The sequence below is a fragment of the Poecilia formosa genome, unplaced genomic scaffold (genome assembly GCF_000485575.1).
Source record: "Poecilia formosa unplaced genomic scaffold, Poecilia_formosa-5.1.2 Scaffold21, whole genome shotgun sequence".
NCBI lineage: Eukaryota > Metazoa > Chordata > Actinopteri > Cyprinodontiformes > Poeciliidae > Poecilia > Poecilia formosa.
In genome coordinates this window covers 3,863,429-3,878,289 of record NW_006799960.1, presented here as the reverse complement: position 1 = coordinate 3,878,289, position 14,861 = coordinate 3,863,429, and the positions used below count along the sequence as shown (strand labels likewise).

Below are 14,861 nucleotides of genomic sequence, written 5' to 3'. Positions count from 1 at the left end.
AAACAGCGAAAAGTCAATTCATTAAAAAAGCAGAACTTGCATAAATAATTTGTCCTGATTTTGCAGAAAATTCTGGATGTAAACTTGACATGCTGTCTAGAAATCCAATTATAACAGAAATATTTCTCACCAATCTTTCACTAAATGTTGGTGTAGGCTCTAGCAATAAGCACACAAGCAGCATTTTTCCCCCCAACAAAACTTGATTTTTATTTGCAAACTATATTTCACTGAATATAAAAGTCTAAAAAAACAACAAAAAAAAAACAAACAAAACAAACAAACAACCAAGCCATGACCCAGAACACCACACCGCATGAGGCGTAGTCATGATTAAAAACCACAGTTTAATGTAAAATGAGATATACATGGGATGTAATTGATTTTGGCGACTCAAGCATGATTTATTTTCATAGAAACGCCAAGTACACTGTTAAAGTGAGTAAACCAAATGAAAACCGACAAAAAATGCTTTCAGGACTTGGTTTGTTTTCCATACTGCTGTTACAAGTTTTTAATTGTGTCAATAAGTAAGAGCAAACAGTAACTTTCCAACATTAAAAACTGATTGAATCTAATTAAAGGAAACATAACAAAACTTTGGCATGTTTTACCTAATGTCCACTTTGCCAAAAAATAAATAAATAGATCAAATATAACAAACAGTTTTAAAAAAATAAAGAATACCTTCTTTAATTTCTAATGTTTTACATCTCACCATAAAATTAAACCATCTTCGCCTTATCAAGTGTTAAAAAAATCATACATAAAATCCCAGATAAACAACAAGAAAAGGCTTCACTTTTAGTACACAAGCAATATGTCATATTGCATATTATTATGTCATCTGCTGTTTATCTGAGGTTGTATTTTTTGCAATTTAGCACCTATTAAGAATTGTTTGTTTTGATTGGATAAAGAAAACTTAAAATGTAATTCAGGGAGTGGTTGCTTTGTGAAAATCAGTACAGTAATGACAGAAATGTTCCCTTGGTTTCAGAAGTCTGCATCCAGAGTGAATTCACAGTCCGTCCTGCTCGACATCACTCCGAATCTCTGGTACTCGGCTACTCTTTTCTCAAAGAAGTTTGTTTTTCCCTCCAGAGAAATGGACTCCATGAAGTCAAAAGGATTTTCCACATTGTAAACCTTTTAAAGAAAAAAAAGAGGAAAAGAAACTCATTTTCCCACCTATTACACATTTTTTCATTAACAAATAAAATACCAATATTATTTAATGTTTTGCACAAATAATTTCATTTCAGGAAAAGGACTATGACTTTTATTACACTTCTTACAGATCAAACTGACATCGTTTATTCTGACTTAAACTTGTTTTATGATTACTTGGAAGAATTACCTTGGTCAATCCAAGATCGACGAGCAGCCGGTCGGCCACAAACTCGATATACTGCTTCATGAGGCAGCAGTTTATTCCAATCAGATCGACTGGTAAGGCCTCTGTCAAAAACTCCTATAAAACAAAAACACAAAACATTTACGAAAACACTGCAAGAAGACAAGACACCGAAATCCTGCAATATAAAATTATATTATCCACCTGCTCAATGCTCACTGCTTTGCTGATAATATCTTTGACTCTGTCCTCTGAAGGTTTTTTCAGCAGGTAGCTGTACAGCAGGCAGGCAAAGTTACAATGCAGACCCTGGAAAAAGGGGGAAAAAAAAATCTTTAAACACAGGCGAGGCTCAAAGTGTTGTACAAAGCAAAATCAAGACATAAAAACAGAAATTTATTAAACAAAACAAAAAGTTGGATTTCTTGAATCTAACTTTTTGTTGAATTAATATTTCTTGAACATCTTTTTTTGCCTCAGGATCTAAGATAATTTTCTCCTACTGTACAAATTAATTTTCTGAAACAAAAGTTATGTGGCATGCTACAAATGCTTAAAAATTTACAATGCAGTTTAAAGAGCAGTTATAAAGAAAGCCTCCACAAACAAAATCTTATTTGTAAAGAGGAATTTATTTTCAAATGCAAATCGAACTCTCCGACTGTTTTATTATGCTGGAAAATGAGGTTTACAGGTTTATCCTGCGTAGCAAGAGATTACCGGGAAAGAAGAGAGACTTTTTCCACATTTCAGGCAACAATTAGGCAAATAATGTGAAAAATGTGCCTTATTTTATTTTGTTTTTTTTTAGAACATTGAGAAGATGCAGTACCTACCAGAAATCTGCATCTGGTTTAAAACTAACAACTACACCATTTTCTGTGCTACATTGCAACAATTTTCCAGGTGAAATCACAAGTAAGTATTTTAAAAGCTTGGCCGACATAAATTTGTGACCGCCTCACCTCGTCCCTGCTAATGAGTTCGTTGGAGTAGGTAAGGCCTGGCATGAGGCCTCTCTTCTTCAGCCAGTAGATAGCAGCGAATGAGCCTGAGAAGAAGATCCCCTCCACTGCTGCGAAAGCCACAAGACGCTCCCCTGTGGTCACAGAAAAGAAAACTCCTATTGAATTACCGTAAACAAGAAGTTCCTCTAGTCTGGGTTTATAGAGTTTAGTCAATGGTGATCTTTTATTTGAAGTGTCATGGTTTACCAAAGGTGGATTGGTTGTCATTTATCCATTGGAGGGCCCAATCCGCTTTTCTTTGCACGCACGGCGTGGTCTGAATAGCGTTAAATAAATGGTCCCTAAAACACACAAAGCATCAGATTAAACAGTGACAGTGACTTTTTCTACCCTTTATTGTATGCTATTGTCTGTACAGGTCGACTGAAAAAAACAAACAATCAAATCTGTTAAAAAATAAACTTGCAACAATGAAATGCAACCTAGCTGCTAAACAGCAAGTTGAAAGAGTGAACTGAAACTTTAAAGCATTTTTTTTTCCGTTGGCAGGAGTAGATCAGTGTGTCACATTTTGCCAACTCTGACTTGAGCAAATCTCTTAGACTGAAAGGACATCTCTTGTCCATGTCCCGTTTCAAGAAACCCAACAGATTCTCTGACAGATCCAGTTCTGTACTTTGGCTAGGCCATTCCAAAGCTTCAATAATATTTCTATAAAGTCATTTTTTTGCATATTTGGTGTACTTGTACTTGTTAGTATTTTGATGTCTTTTTTTTAAAGAATGTTTTATTGTTTTTATTTTTTAACTTTAACATATTGTCTTTTAATTTTTATACTTGCTGTAACATCAATTCCCCATTTGGGACACGATTAAATCTGAATCTACGTGGATTAACTGTGATGCTACAAAAAAATAAGACCAATAAGACGTGAAGATTTTGGGTCAAAACTAACAACAAACCACAAAGAATGATGCTGCCATCATGTGTGGTTTTATTCTGGCAATACACGGTTGTTGTTTTTAGTGTCAAATATTGCTTTTTTATTGTAGCCTAAAAAAAATAAGTTTGCTTTGTGTTTTTTATTTGAATTATACTGTTTAATTCTGACAATGAAGCTGGAAAAAGTTTTTTAGTTATCCATCATGAAGTCACTCTTTATATCACTAAAAGTGGTTGTCAGTCAGTGTGTATTCACTCTAAGAGCTGGTTTATAGTCAGTGAGGAAATGCTAATATGAAATTGCTTTTTTAAGTAATGTGTGTTAGAGAATAGGCTTATTTTGTCTTTTTCATGCTTGAAAATGTATAAGATGCAAGGAACAAATTGCAAAACATGCAGAATGAAATCATTGCAACAGGAGGAAGATTTGTTGTCGTTTCTTATCATTTTCTCTTTTTAATAAAAAGAAGTTAAGCTTAGTCCCTGTGGGTACATTAAAGCTGCAGCGTCTGGGGATGCAGCTGAGAGTGAAGATTACAAATCTGATTAACAGGTGCATGTTCAAGAAAAATGAGTTAGGACTAATTTCAAACAATGTAAAGTCAAAAATAGAAAAACACTAAAGGCTAAAGAACGTGAGACAGAATCACAGATAGGCTGCTGACCTCTCTTTCAGATCCCTGATGTAAGTGTTGATGAGCATGCTGTACATCTCTGAGTGAACGGTCTCTATGAGGATCTGGAAGCTGTAGAAGGAGCGTGCTTCAGGGAGCTGCACTTCCTGGCTGAACCTCTGCACCTGTTGAGACCAAAAAAAAAACAACCAAAAAACCGTTAAACCACTGGGAAAACAATCAATGTGCCGCTCACACACACACACACACACACACACACACACACACACACACAAAACAATCAGTTACTATAAAATAGAAAATGGCTTTGAAAACTGCCACTGTTGGCTTGCTTACACAGTAAATCGAGTAGGTTAAATACATGCTAGGCTACATCTATAAAATAAATAGCATTGATTACAGCTAAGAAACATCGCTTCTCACCAGGTTCTCGTTGACAATCCCATCGCTGGCGGCAAAAAAAGCTAAGACATGTGAGATAAAATGTTTTTCTTCAGGTTTCAAGAGGTCCCAGTGGACCAAGTCTTTGGAGAGATCAACCTGAAAAACATAAAAATCTAGTTCAGAGTCAGATTTGGTAAAGATTTCAAGTAAACCAATGAAATGTAGGAGAGGATTCCAGGAAGAAAACCTGTTAGTGACTGCAAAACGCCTCAGCATGGAGCAGAGGTCAACCTTCTAGCAAGACAAAGTGGATCTCGTCATTCCATTGTAGTCAGAGTTACAATGGAATGATGTGATAAAAGCATATTGATGTGTCAGAATGACCCAGTCAAAGTCCAGGTCAAAATCCAATTAAGAATCTGTGATTTAACTCAAAAATCGATCATCACAGTTGCTCACCACCTACCCTGACCTGGCAAACTTTGAGCAATTTGCAAAGAAGAATAGCTTGACTTTATGATTACACACTACTTTGTTTAGGCAACCCAATAAGTTTGTGGTTGTAGCATATCACAAAGTAAAAAAATAGTCAAGAAGTATAAATACTTTAGTCAGTGCTTATTTAAGGACAAATATTTCAATGCTGTTGTTAGGTACCAAAGAGTATATTCTGTAAGTCATTGAGTTATTATATATTCACATATGAATTAGTTATTTAATTAGTAATAATTACCTCCTCCACCGTCCAGAAAGACGCCTGAGCTTGCTTGTACATCTTCCAGATATCCGGATACTGGATGGGAAAGATGACAAACCGTCTGGGGTTCTCCCGGAGAAGAGGTTCGTCCTCGGCTTCCGTACCACTTTGATGACCCTCATATTTTTCCTCGAAACCGTTCTGCAAAGTACAAGCCATGTTGCAATGTTTCCTGCTTCGATTTGAGTTCCCTGTACGCTTCCTTTACGTTTTCCTTTTAATTACAAAAGCTACCTCTTATGCGCCTGCGCACTGACTCAAAACAAAGGACTCGACATTGAAGTCGTTCTATACACGTTTATAACATACTAACTTAGTCACATTTATTTTCACTGGATGGTAGCTAGAATTTAGATTCAATTTCATTTTTTGGGTAATTTTTGACAAACCAAAAACTGTCAACAACCGATGGCCACCACGAGCTGACAAAAATCCTGTTTTTACATTCGTATCTGACAATGAATCCAACATCTTCAACGAGTTTCAACGATAATTGTACCTAATTAGGCCTCCAGTTAGAAGTAACGTCAGCATTCAACCAAAAATACCGACGATTACACAAGCGTCTTCTAATGTTACAAACTGCTCACATATCGTAGCAACGATCAGGCTGTCGACTTACATTTACGTGTCCAGTTTCCTGTGAGGACTTCTTCACCGTCGGCGTCATTTTCGACGAATAAACTGCGTTTTGTTGCTATCTGGAGCTCGGAGCCATGACCCTTTAAATGTGGCTTTTAATGTGCCACACGGAGCACCACAGCGCCTCTAGCGGCAGGATACTTGACATGTGATGTAACGAAACCACATCGACATAAAGGAACATATTACAAAACTTTACACCAGACAAAATATTTATAACAATGAAATAATAATAATAATAAAAAACCCATTTTAGTTTAGAATACTAATTTCTTTAATTTGTAAGGAATGTTATTTTGCATAGCAACAACACAGCAAGTACACCATTTATGTTTAATTGATTGAACTTTACATACAGTCCTGTCATATCGCAGAACAACAAAATCAGTTCAGAACAGGTTGTAACATGTGTATGAAAAATCCAGATCACTACACTGGTATGTTGTGCACCCCGAGACGAAACACATCATTTGTGCAAACCCATACGCCATTTTGGGATTTCAGCATGAACACCTGATGAAAGGCCATTGGTGGATCATCATCTGCCTGTTGCAAGACAAAAACAAAATATATTTTCATATAAATACTGCTGTAAGTAAAAAAATGGATGTTCCAACAATGTCTCCTATATTTAGATAGCACCACTTATAATCAAGGTATAAAGCTACTGCCAGTGAAAATCCTACCCAGTTTACAAATACAAATTTCTCAAAAGTAAAACAGGAGCAAAATGGCACCAAGACGTCCGAGATTTAAACATACTTTAAATTTTAAACATTACTTGAATCCAAAAGAGTCTGTAGGCAGCAACATGGAGCATGTGTACATAACATGTCAGAGTATGTTTGTAGGCAAAACTTTAAGAGTTGGTGGCACCACCTGAAAACAATAAGCTATTATTGACTGGTTTACCTTTAACTGTCCAAAGACCATGATGAGGATGCAACTGTCGATAGTTGGTTGGGAGTCTTGCTCTGTAATGATGTGCTTGATCTGCTTGAAAGGCAAGTTCTGAGAATAAAACATAAAATTATGAAATAAATTATCAGCAGAGACTAAAAAAACAATAATCATTTGCTAGTAAACAGGGAGAGCTGCTGGTTCTTAGTAGGAGCATTCAATAATTGAGACTGGACGCAGACATTTTTTCAGATACATGTCAAAACTGTTATCACAACGTGCTTACTACGAGCTTGTTGGCTATTGCTTCTCTTCCCTGAAACGGTGAGCCTTCCCATGTCAGGCAGGCGCTGGGAGACTGAGGGGGAGAAAAAGGAGGATTATTTATGCTGAGTGGGATTAAAGCAAAATGGGATAATATGTAGATTATAACCAGTGAGAATGACGCCATAATGCAGAACTTACATAGAGATTAGCAAGTGCCATCCTGTTGGTATTGTCAAACTGGTTGTAATACTCCTGAACAAAGCCCTCTCCAATCTTTTGCCATATTTCTTTATCGCCTGCCATGTGTGAGACTTTGGATCTGTGAAGATTGAGCAAGTAAAAAGCATAGCTGTTATGATTACAACAGGCGATTAACTTCTGTTAATAAAAGCATTAATGGAGATTACTTGTGGTGTACATCAGGGGTCAATATTGGCCTCAAAATTAAATATATGCCAAATTGACAGGAAGAAATCTAGGTCAAACTAAAATTGTTATTTAAGCACTGTAATAGATAAATCTTAAGTGCAGAATAATTAAGATGTTGAAGGAGATAATGAAACTTCTATGTTAATAGATAATAAAGTGGAAATATCTTATTATACAATAATTATATAGTTTATTATATAGATAATAAACTGGAAATATCTTATTATACTTATGAATGAAGTTTCATGATACACTTATGTATTTAATAAATTGAAACACACTGGACCACAAATCAGTCTACATTCATTTTTTATTTAAATTACTTTGCGTTAATTACCACATAAAATAAAAAGGGGCTTATGCTAGTTACATCACAAAATGTGATGAAATTTTAATTTATGGCATTATGAATAACTAGAATCTTGAACTTGAAACAACACAGTCCATTTAAAAAACAACAACAAAGGGTTAGTGTGATTTACTTACTATATTAATTTCTTTGACTTTTATATTTTTGTAGAATATTGCATCCCTTAAAATGGTATTTAGATCTATGCAAGTAGAACTGCATGTCGTGTTAATTTAACCAGTTGCATATTTCTTTTAAACGGAGTGCCATTTTAATAACTACATAGCATTATTTTATGCTGTAAATCTCTCCCTTTTTTGCTTAGTTTTCATATTTATTATATGTTATATGCATACTTCCACTTGCCTTTCACTTTGATACCCGTACACCTTAATTTTCCCACTGTGGGAATAGAAATACAATACATTTCTATTCCATCCTATTACAATTATTTAGTGCTCTGTTTAAAAAGATCATTTTAGACTCGACACAACCAAAAGATTACATGCCAAATTTCTATTTATAAGATGCTTCGCGTGTTATTGCCGTAGATGTAAAAAAAAATGCCAGTAAATCACTTAGATTTGGTTAACATATGACGCTCAATAAACCACAGCTCACTTGTAGCCCTTCCTGTAAAAGCTTCGTTACGACTAATAATTAATATGGAAAAGTCAAAATATTTTCGTATCATATTATTGAAAGATTAAGGCATTTGACACTTAATAAGTTTGGTCATATTACGCAAAGTTAAACACCATTTGCTAGCAGAGCACGAGCAAAGGCCAGTTTTTTTTTCTTCGAAAAGTTAAGTCTCAAATTTTCCCAGTGATCATTCATTTAGCTCTTCCCGGCAAAAAGTATCGATACTGTCGTGTTTTAATAAGCATATGGCACAAAGCACACGGTATCGTGTTTTTTAGTTTGACTTACTTTGTTCGACAAACCAACGTGACAAAGTTGACTGAAGTCGACGTTGTGCGTTCCCGCTTCCTGAGAGTTGTAACTAACCAGTGACGTCATTGCACGTTAACCAATCAAGACTCTGGAAGGAACGTTCCTCCTGGTTTGTGTGGGTACGCTCCTTTTATGTCACCAGCGCATGAGACGGGTGGCGTTTGATGACTCGAGGGCGGAGCGGAAATTTCATTTTCATCTTTAATAATAGTTAGATACTCTACATCCATGAAGCCTCCATTGGCAAAATTTGGGGGTCGTAGTTTATTAACAACAAACAAAAAATAATAATAATAAAAAACGCATCAAAACCGACAGAAAACAAAAAGAGCAAAAATCCTTCCAGCAGCTCATATCCAATATCAATAGGGATATGAGTGTCCTAATAAGCAATGCCCCAACCTAAACAAAAGTGTACAAAAAGAGTAAATAAGAACTAATCTAATAGAGCTTTTCAAACATGTTGCCACCTTGAGCGACAATTCTAAAGCTCAAATCCTACTGGTTTTCAGTGCACAGTCAGATTTGTAGAGCAAATAAACATCTGTGCAAAAAAATTTGAAATAATATAAGGACATGAAATAATTTGACTTAAATACATTTTATTGGTTAATTTAAAAACTTCAACCAAAGTTAGCATGTAAAAAGGAGATCTGTACCAACTATTTTGGCAAAAAAGAAAAAAATATATATAAATAATGGCTGTGACACCTACCACCTTGCTTTGGGGGTTAGAGCCACATTACATCATGCTGAGACAAATCAAAGTGTCCTGTTGTGATAATTCACAGTTTGTGGCGCAAAGCTTTTAGCTAAGAGTGTGGCACGAGAAACTAAAACTACCAATCCTTGCACCTGTGCTTTGTTCCATAAAAAAACGGTGCTATTAAAGATTTAGCCCCATGTCAGTGAAGCAACTGTCATCCACAGCCAGAAAGATAAGGCTAGATAAGAAGTGAATATTTTGAAATGGAAGACATTAAATGCTTAACTGGGTAATAGCAATATTGCTGGGGTACAAGGAATTAGTCATATAGAATTACAGATTAGTTCAACGTGCAGAGCTGTACAAACACCAGTAACAGGAATATATTTTTGTAGAAAAAGAGGCTGGGGTCATTTTTCATCCGTTACATCTACTGTACTGTCTTTACTGTGCCTTGTAAACAAGCAGGGTTTTTTTTTTTTTCCTTCCTTACTTGTCAAAAGTTTAACCATTTTTTTTTTTTCCTTCCTTACTTGTCAAAAGTTTAACCATCTTACAGTTTTAACTCCACGAACTTGAAAGGCGTAAAACTCCATGTAGGCACTTTTAAAAAACATGTTGCTACAGTTCAGAGCTTGTCGTCGCCTCGAAAAAAAAAAGACAGAAAAAAATGACAATAAAACCGTGGTAAATTGTCATTTGTCTTCCAGTGAATTGATCAGGAAAAAAGCTACTATTGCTTCTTGAGGCCACTTGCATCGATGGATCCTCCTCAGAGGGATGGCAGTTGTCAGTACAGTTTCGCTAAACGGGCCTCTGAGGTTAGAAACAGGCTTCGACTCTGCAGTTCTGTCACTGTTCAGGCTGTGATGAGAAATAATCGTCTGTCTGGAACACGCTGGGGACTTCTTGGCGCTGATTTGGGGCTGGTCTTCGTGGACTGGCCTGTTTCTGGAAGCAAACACATTCGACTCAGCTACCACTGACCGACTCGTCTTGGAGCACAGAACAAAACCAAAATAGTCTGTTATCAAAAGAATCCACCATACCAGATAAAAACTATGAACTGTTAAAGAAAACTTTGTCATGAAATCTCACATTTAAGAATCCTGGGACAGTCATTGTGCGGAGGATCTTCTTGAAAGCACTCGGTAGTGTTCCCAGGTCGGTCTCTGCCTGCGTGACCTGCTCCTCCATTGCACTGACGTTGGTTCCAACCATCTTCACAAAGGCCTGCAAACAGACAAAAGCAACAAATTTAAGATTCTTGAAGCCCAAAATGCACAATGTTTATGCCACATTCCTTTTACCAAACACATTTGGATCTCAAAACATCACAAGCGATCTGACTGTGCTTTGAACTGGATTTGAAAATTAATGTCCTTGTTGACCACTTTAATAATAATAATGTATCAGGGTGGATTTTATGGCAATTCATACTGTTGGAAGAGACACAACATGCTGCTGCTGAAGAAATTTCAAAACTACGAAAGGTTTCAGTGAGCATTGTTAATGGAAAAAAATATAATTGTGCCATAAACAAAAAAATTGAAAATAATTTGAAACATTGTCCAATAGTCATGGAGCACTTCTGAAAGAAAGTTAGCAGGTACAATTATTTAAGAAAACAATCAGTAAAGCGCTCAACCGCAGTGGCCTGGCAGCACAACAGAATGCTTATTGACAACATCCTTGGAAGATTTACGTACCTCCAGTTTATCAATTCTTCTGTATATTTGCCTCATTTCATCAGACTTCTGTTGGATTTTTGGTAGATTTTCATTTACAACTTGGGATGTATCATTACGAATCTAGTGGGACATGATATACAAAAAGAAGAGAGAAAGAAATCCAAATGGTTGCCATTTTCATAAATAAATAATAATAAAAAAAAGTTACTTCGGTCGTTTCAGAGACTGCCCAGGCTCACCATATCAAGCATCCCCACAAACTCATCCACTCTCGTCAGCATTTCCTCCAAGCTTTTCTCCAAGCACTGGATCTGGAATATAGAAAAGGAGCAGTCATGTAAAGTTTGAGCATGAGAAAAGAAAGGAAAATATTGATCATTAAAACCTAAATATTAACTGACATGGAGGTTTTTTTTTGTTTTTTTTGTAGCTTATGTCGATATTTAGGTATCTGGGGAGTTGATGGGCGACTCAAATACCTCCTACGCCCTCCACCAATCTTTTTTTTTCTTCCTCTGTACCTGGGATCAAAATTTATATTGTTAAATGAAAAATGTGTTTGTGACTGGCTAGAACAGTAACCTCCTTTCTCCATTTTCTGATCTGATATTTTGTTGAAATAACTGCCTGAATTACACTTCCTTATTTTTTATTTCATTATCTCAATAAATATGCATAGATTATGTAACAATTAAAAGAAATCACATATGCACAGACACAGCTCATAACAGAAATGCCTTTGTGGCTGCTGACTAAACTACGGCAAGACAGATGGCCATTACTTTTCTCATTTTCTTCTGCTCCAACCACAAACTTCAATGAATTTTAATGGGATCTTATGCAAGTAGGATCAGTTGTGAAGTGTACGGGAAATGATGCATGGATGTATTTTTTTTTATCATTACTTTTTTACTCATTAAGATCTAAAAAGGTAAGGGGTACATTTTTATTCACCCCTTCCACTCTGATACCCCAAATAAAATTCAAGTAAACTATTTGCCTTTAGAAGAGTTTATCAGTGTGTAATTTAATTTGAGTATAAATGCAGTTATTCTGTGAAGGCCTCAATAAATAGCCAAAGATTAGTGAACAAACGGCATCAAAAAGACCGAAGGACACAGAAGACCAGGGGAAGCCATGTTGGAGACATTGTTTTAAGCGACAGCAAAACGGATCCTTCCGGCCTACATCGAATGCTTGTTGGAAAATGATGCTGCGTTTGAGCTCACTCAGATGTCTGAACAGGTTCTAGTTAGAAATCACAATAAAAAAAAAAGGTAGTCAGCCAAGGTAGTTCTCTTTATTTAAAAGAGCCAACAGCACTCTCTGTGTTTTTGGTTAGATACAGAAAATGTCAGGTCGACAAATAAAAATGTTCAACATCTTAATCTTAACTTGGGAATGACTGGACGCCTCTGAAATTCAAACTTCGGGAGGGTTCATTTTTCTAGGTGGAACTAGTAAATTCCAATTCGGAGGTAGACACTGAGTGCACCTTTAAAACTGCACAGCACCATAAACGCAACGTTCACTCAGTAACACACAAAATCTTGCTGTGAGATTGCTGTTCAGAGCTGATGGAGGACAATCCATCCATCCATCAATAATGGGATAAAAACTTGTTAAAGGCTGCAAAGATCTGGGGTAAAAGGTCACCTTCTAGCAGGACGATGACCCTAAACATACAGCCAGAGTTGTGCACTGCTTATATCAAAGCAGATTCATTATCCAAAATACAATTAGGAATCTGTGGAAAGATTTGGAAATGGATATTAATCAAAACTCTCCATCCAATCCGAGTTAAGTTTAGCTATTTTTGATAGCTAAAAATTTCACTCCGTCGACTCAGTGTGGTTGAATATAAAAGTATGCCACACTTTTCAGATTCTTATTAGTAAAAATCTTTGAAAATACCATACGATAGTCTTATCTGTTTGTCTATCAAATAACATCCCAATAACACTTGTTGAAGTTTGTGGTTCTAACGTGACACAAAGTGAAAATGCTTTGGGAATGTAAATCGGCCAACCTCAGCTTCAAAGATTATCTAGAAACCATGTGACAGCCTCAAATTCATGCTTACACACACCTAACTTCAAGCTGAGGACACAGGAGCCTTTGTCCATCAGTTAGCCATGACTGCATAAACATCCCGGAGTCATGCCTGTTCAATTAATGTCCATCAGGAGTGACAGAGAGCTCTCAAAAAGACTCGTGCACTGTTTATGATCCCACGAACACGTCAAGCTTATGAACTATTCCCCATCGAGCCACAACATGGCTCTACGGTAAGCAGAGGTGCCATAAACAACCATGCTAACTTAGCTGAGGACTCCATGTTGTGCCTTGACGACTAAACAAACCTCTTCTCCAGCTGTGGCTCGGATGTAGGACGAGTACTGGAGCGCGGTTTGTCTCAGGACCTCGTCGTCCTGCTCCGAGTCGTGCTGCTGGTCGGCTGTCCCGTGCTCCCCTGCTGCCTGGTTCAAGCTCGGGCTCCGGGATACAACGTTAGCCGCGGCTGCTGCTCCGAAGCTGGGGCTCTGGGACACGGTGCCGCTGCTGGACAGGTCGCTCACCATGGACAGGCTACTGGCGCTCTGAGACACGATGCCGCTGTCCCTGCTGATCTCCGCGCTGGACTCCTCCAGAGGAGACAGCAGGCCCACTCTGTCCACCCGATGATGGTCCATTTCCCCTGTCTACTCTTTTTTCCCCCACTGACCAACTGCCGTGTTTTGCCCTGTCAACTGACTGGGTCACGTGTGACGCACTGTAAAAGGAAACTCGTGAGGGACAAACATACCAAAGTGCGCTTCAAATATTCTCTATAATATATTAAATATAATATAATACTTTGGATTTAATTCAGAATAAAAGAAATGAATCATTGACTTAACACACACACACACACACACACACACACACACACACACACACACACACACACACACACACACATATATATCAACAGGTTTCACATAATTTTATTATGTTAATTGAAAGAAAAAATGGATAATCTGACATTATGACTTTATGTTTGACTAAAATAAAATTAATAAATTAACTCAAGTCTTTCAAATCACCTCAAATTGACAAAATAGAAGTTAGTTGAACGAACTTAACTTTTTTTGTGATAGTCTGACAAAGCAAACACTCTTTCAGTGAACTTATGTTTCATTCACTAAACATAAACAAATTATGTTACTTAAACAACTAAAAATTTGCTTTCTATCAACGGATATGTTTTTAATTCAACTATTTTTCTATTATTTTCTAGTTAACTGAATTCAAATTTGTCGACGGGTTCCACACAAATGAATAAAGCAGGTCTAACGTAATTTTGTCATGTTCTTTATTTAACACCATGACTCAACATTAAAGTTTAAAACGATTTGAACAAAAATGAACTGGGATTCGTTTCGGTGTCCAGCAGCATTTCATTGCGGGGATGTTTCAATTTACCGTTTAGCTCTTAGCATGTAGGTGCATTTGCCGCCAGCAGATGGCAGCCAGGATAATAACATGGCGTGTAAGGCTCAGTGCAGCGCTTTTCTCCAAAAGTATAAATTGTCATAAACATGCTTCAAAACTTGTTATATACAAAACATATACATTTGGGCACATGCTTGCCTGAAAGAACCATACTTGGGACTTTTAATGTTAATTACATTTTTTTTTACTTTTTTTCCTTGTCTTTTGCAATGTGAATATGGTTTGCAGTCTCAGTGTACAGTGTGTGCTCTTCCACTGTTTACACAATGACCCTGTTTGTTAGCAGTTCAGTTCCCCCACTTACCCTAAAATCTGCAGAGTGGCGGTGCAGATTAGCCTGATGTAAAGGATCAGTTAGCCGGTTGATTAGTGCAGCATCCTG

General features: G+C 36.8%; 3 protein-coding genes across 4 annotated transcripts; all 3 read right to left on the bottom strand.

Moving 5' to 3' along the window:
• Positions 1–327: 327 nt before the first annotated feature.
• On the bottom strand, positions 328–5,814 carry rrm2b (ribonucleotide reductase M2 b). Its single transcript, XM_007547778.2, has 9 exons — positions 5,666–5,814; positions 5,020–5,184; positions 4,326–4,442; positions 3,933–4,066; positions 2,572–2,666; positions 2,323–2,456; positions 1,562–1,666; positions 1,361–1,474; positions 328–1,149 (listed from the first exon to the last, which is right to left on the bottom strand). The coding sequence occupies exons 1-9, from the start codon at positions 5,711–5,713 to the stop codon at positions 997–999; spliced, it is 1,065 nt and encodes a 354-aa protein (XP_007547840.1). The 5' UTR covers positions 5,714–5,814; the 3' UTR covers positions 328–996.
• A 121-nt stretch (positions 5,815–5,935) lies between these two features.
• On the bottom strand, positions 5,936–8,675 carry LOC103135165 (nuclear transport factor 2-like). Its single transcript, XM_007547777.2, has 5 exons — positions 8,564–8,675; positions 7,051–7,171; positions 6,872–6,943; positions 6,598–6,696; positions 5,936–6,231 (listed from the first exon to the last, which is right to left on the bottom strand). Exons 2-5 carry the CDS (start codon positions 7,153–7,155, stop codon positions 6,115–6,117), a joined length of 393 nt encoding a protein of 130 aa, XP_007547839.1. The 5' UTR covers positions 7,156–7,171; positions 8,564–8,675; the 3' UTR covers positions 5,936–6,114.
• Positions 8,676–9,172: 497 nt separating this feature from the next.
• On the bottom strand, positions 9,173–13,773 carry bloc1s4 (biogenesis of lysosomal organelles complex-1, subunit 4, cappuccino). 2 transcript variants are annotated; one of them, XM_016669325.1, is made up of 5 exons: positions 13,348–13,773; positions 11,224–11,295; positions 11,003–11,104; positions 10,392–10,526; positions 9,173–10,238 (listed from the first exon to the last, which is right to left on the bottom strand). In XM_016669325.1, exons 1-5 carry the CDS (start codon positions 13,675–13,677, stop codon positions 10,146–10,148), a joined length of 732 nt encoding a protein of 243 aa, XP_016524811.1. In that variant the 5' UTR covers positions 13,678–13,773; the 3' UTR covers positions 9,173–10,145. The 2 variants fall into 2 exon arrangements, with proteins under 2 accessions (XP_016524811.1, XP_016524810.1); XM_016669324.1 differs by having other exon boundaries at positions 9,173–10,244; positions 13,348–13,769.
• Positions 13,774–14,861: the final 1,088 nt, after the last annotated feature.

Coding starts and splice junctions, on each gene's coding strand:
- rrm2b (XM_007547778.2), bottom strand. CDS start 5,713: ATGACGCCGACGGTGAAGAAGTCCTCACAGGAAACTGGACACGTAAAT. Junction 1,667..2,322: donor AACTCATTAGCAGGGACGAG/GTGAGGCGGTCA, acceptor CCCTTTTTCCAG/GGTCTGCATTGTAACTTTGC. Junction 1,475..1,561: donor AAGCAGTGAGCATTGAGCAG/GTGGATAATATA, acceptor TTTGTTTTATAG/GAGTTTTTGACAGAGGCCTT.
- LOC103135165 (XM_007547777.2), bottom strand. CDS start 7,155: ATGGCAGGCGATAAAGAAATATGGCAAAAGATTGGAGAGGGCTTTGTT. Junction 6,944..7,050: donor TGGCACTTGCTAATCTCTAT/GTAAGTTCTGCA, acceptor TCTCCCCCTCAG/TCTCCCAGCGCCTGCCTGAC. Junction 6,232..6,597: donor TGGTCTTTGGACAGTTAAAG/GTAAACCAGTCA, acceptor GTCTTGCAACAG/GCAGATGATGATCCACCAAT.
- bloc1s4 (XM_016669324.1), bottom strand. CDS start 13,677: ATGGACCATCATCGGGTGGACAGAGTGGGCCTGCTGTCTCCTCTGGAG. Junction 10,527..11,002: donor GAAGAATTGATAAACTGGAG/GTACGTAAATCT, acceptor GTCTGTTTGCAG/GCCTTTGTGAAGATGGTTGG. Junction 10,245..10,391: donor CTGTCCCAGGATTCTTAAAT/GTGAGATTTCAT, acceptor GTTTGCTTCCAG/AAACAGGCCAGTCCACGAAG.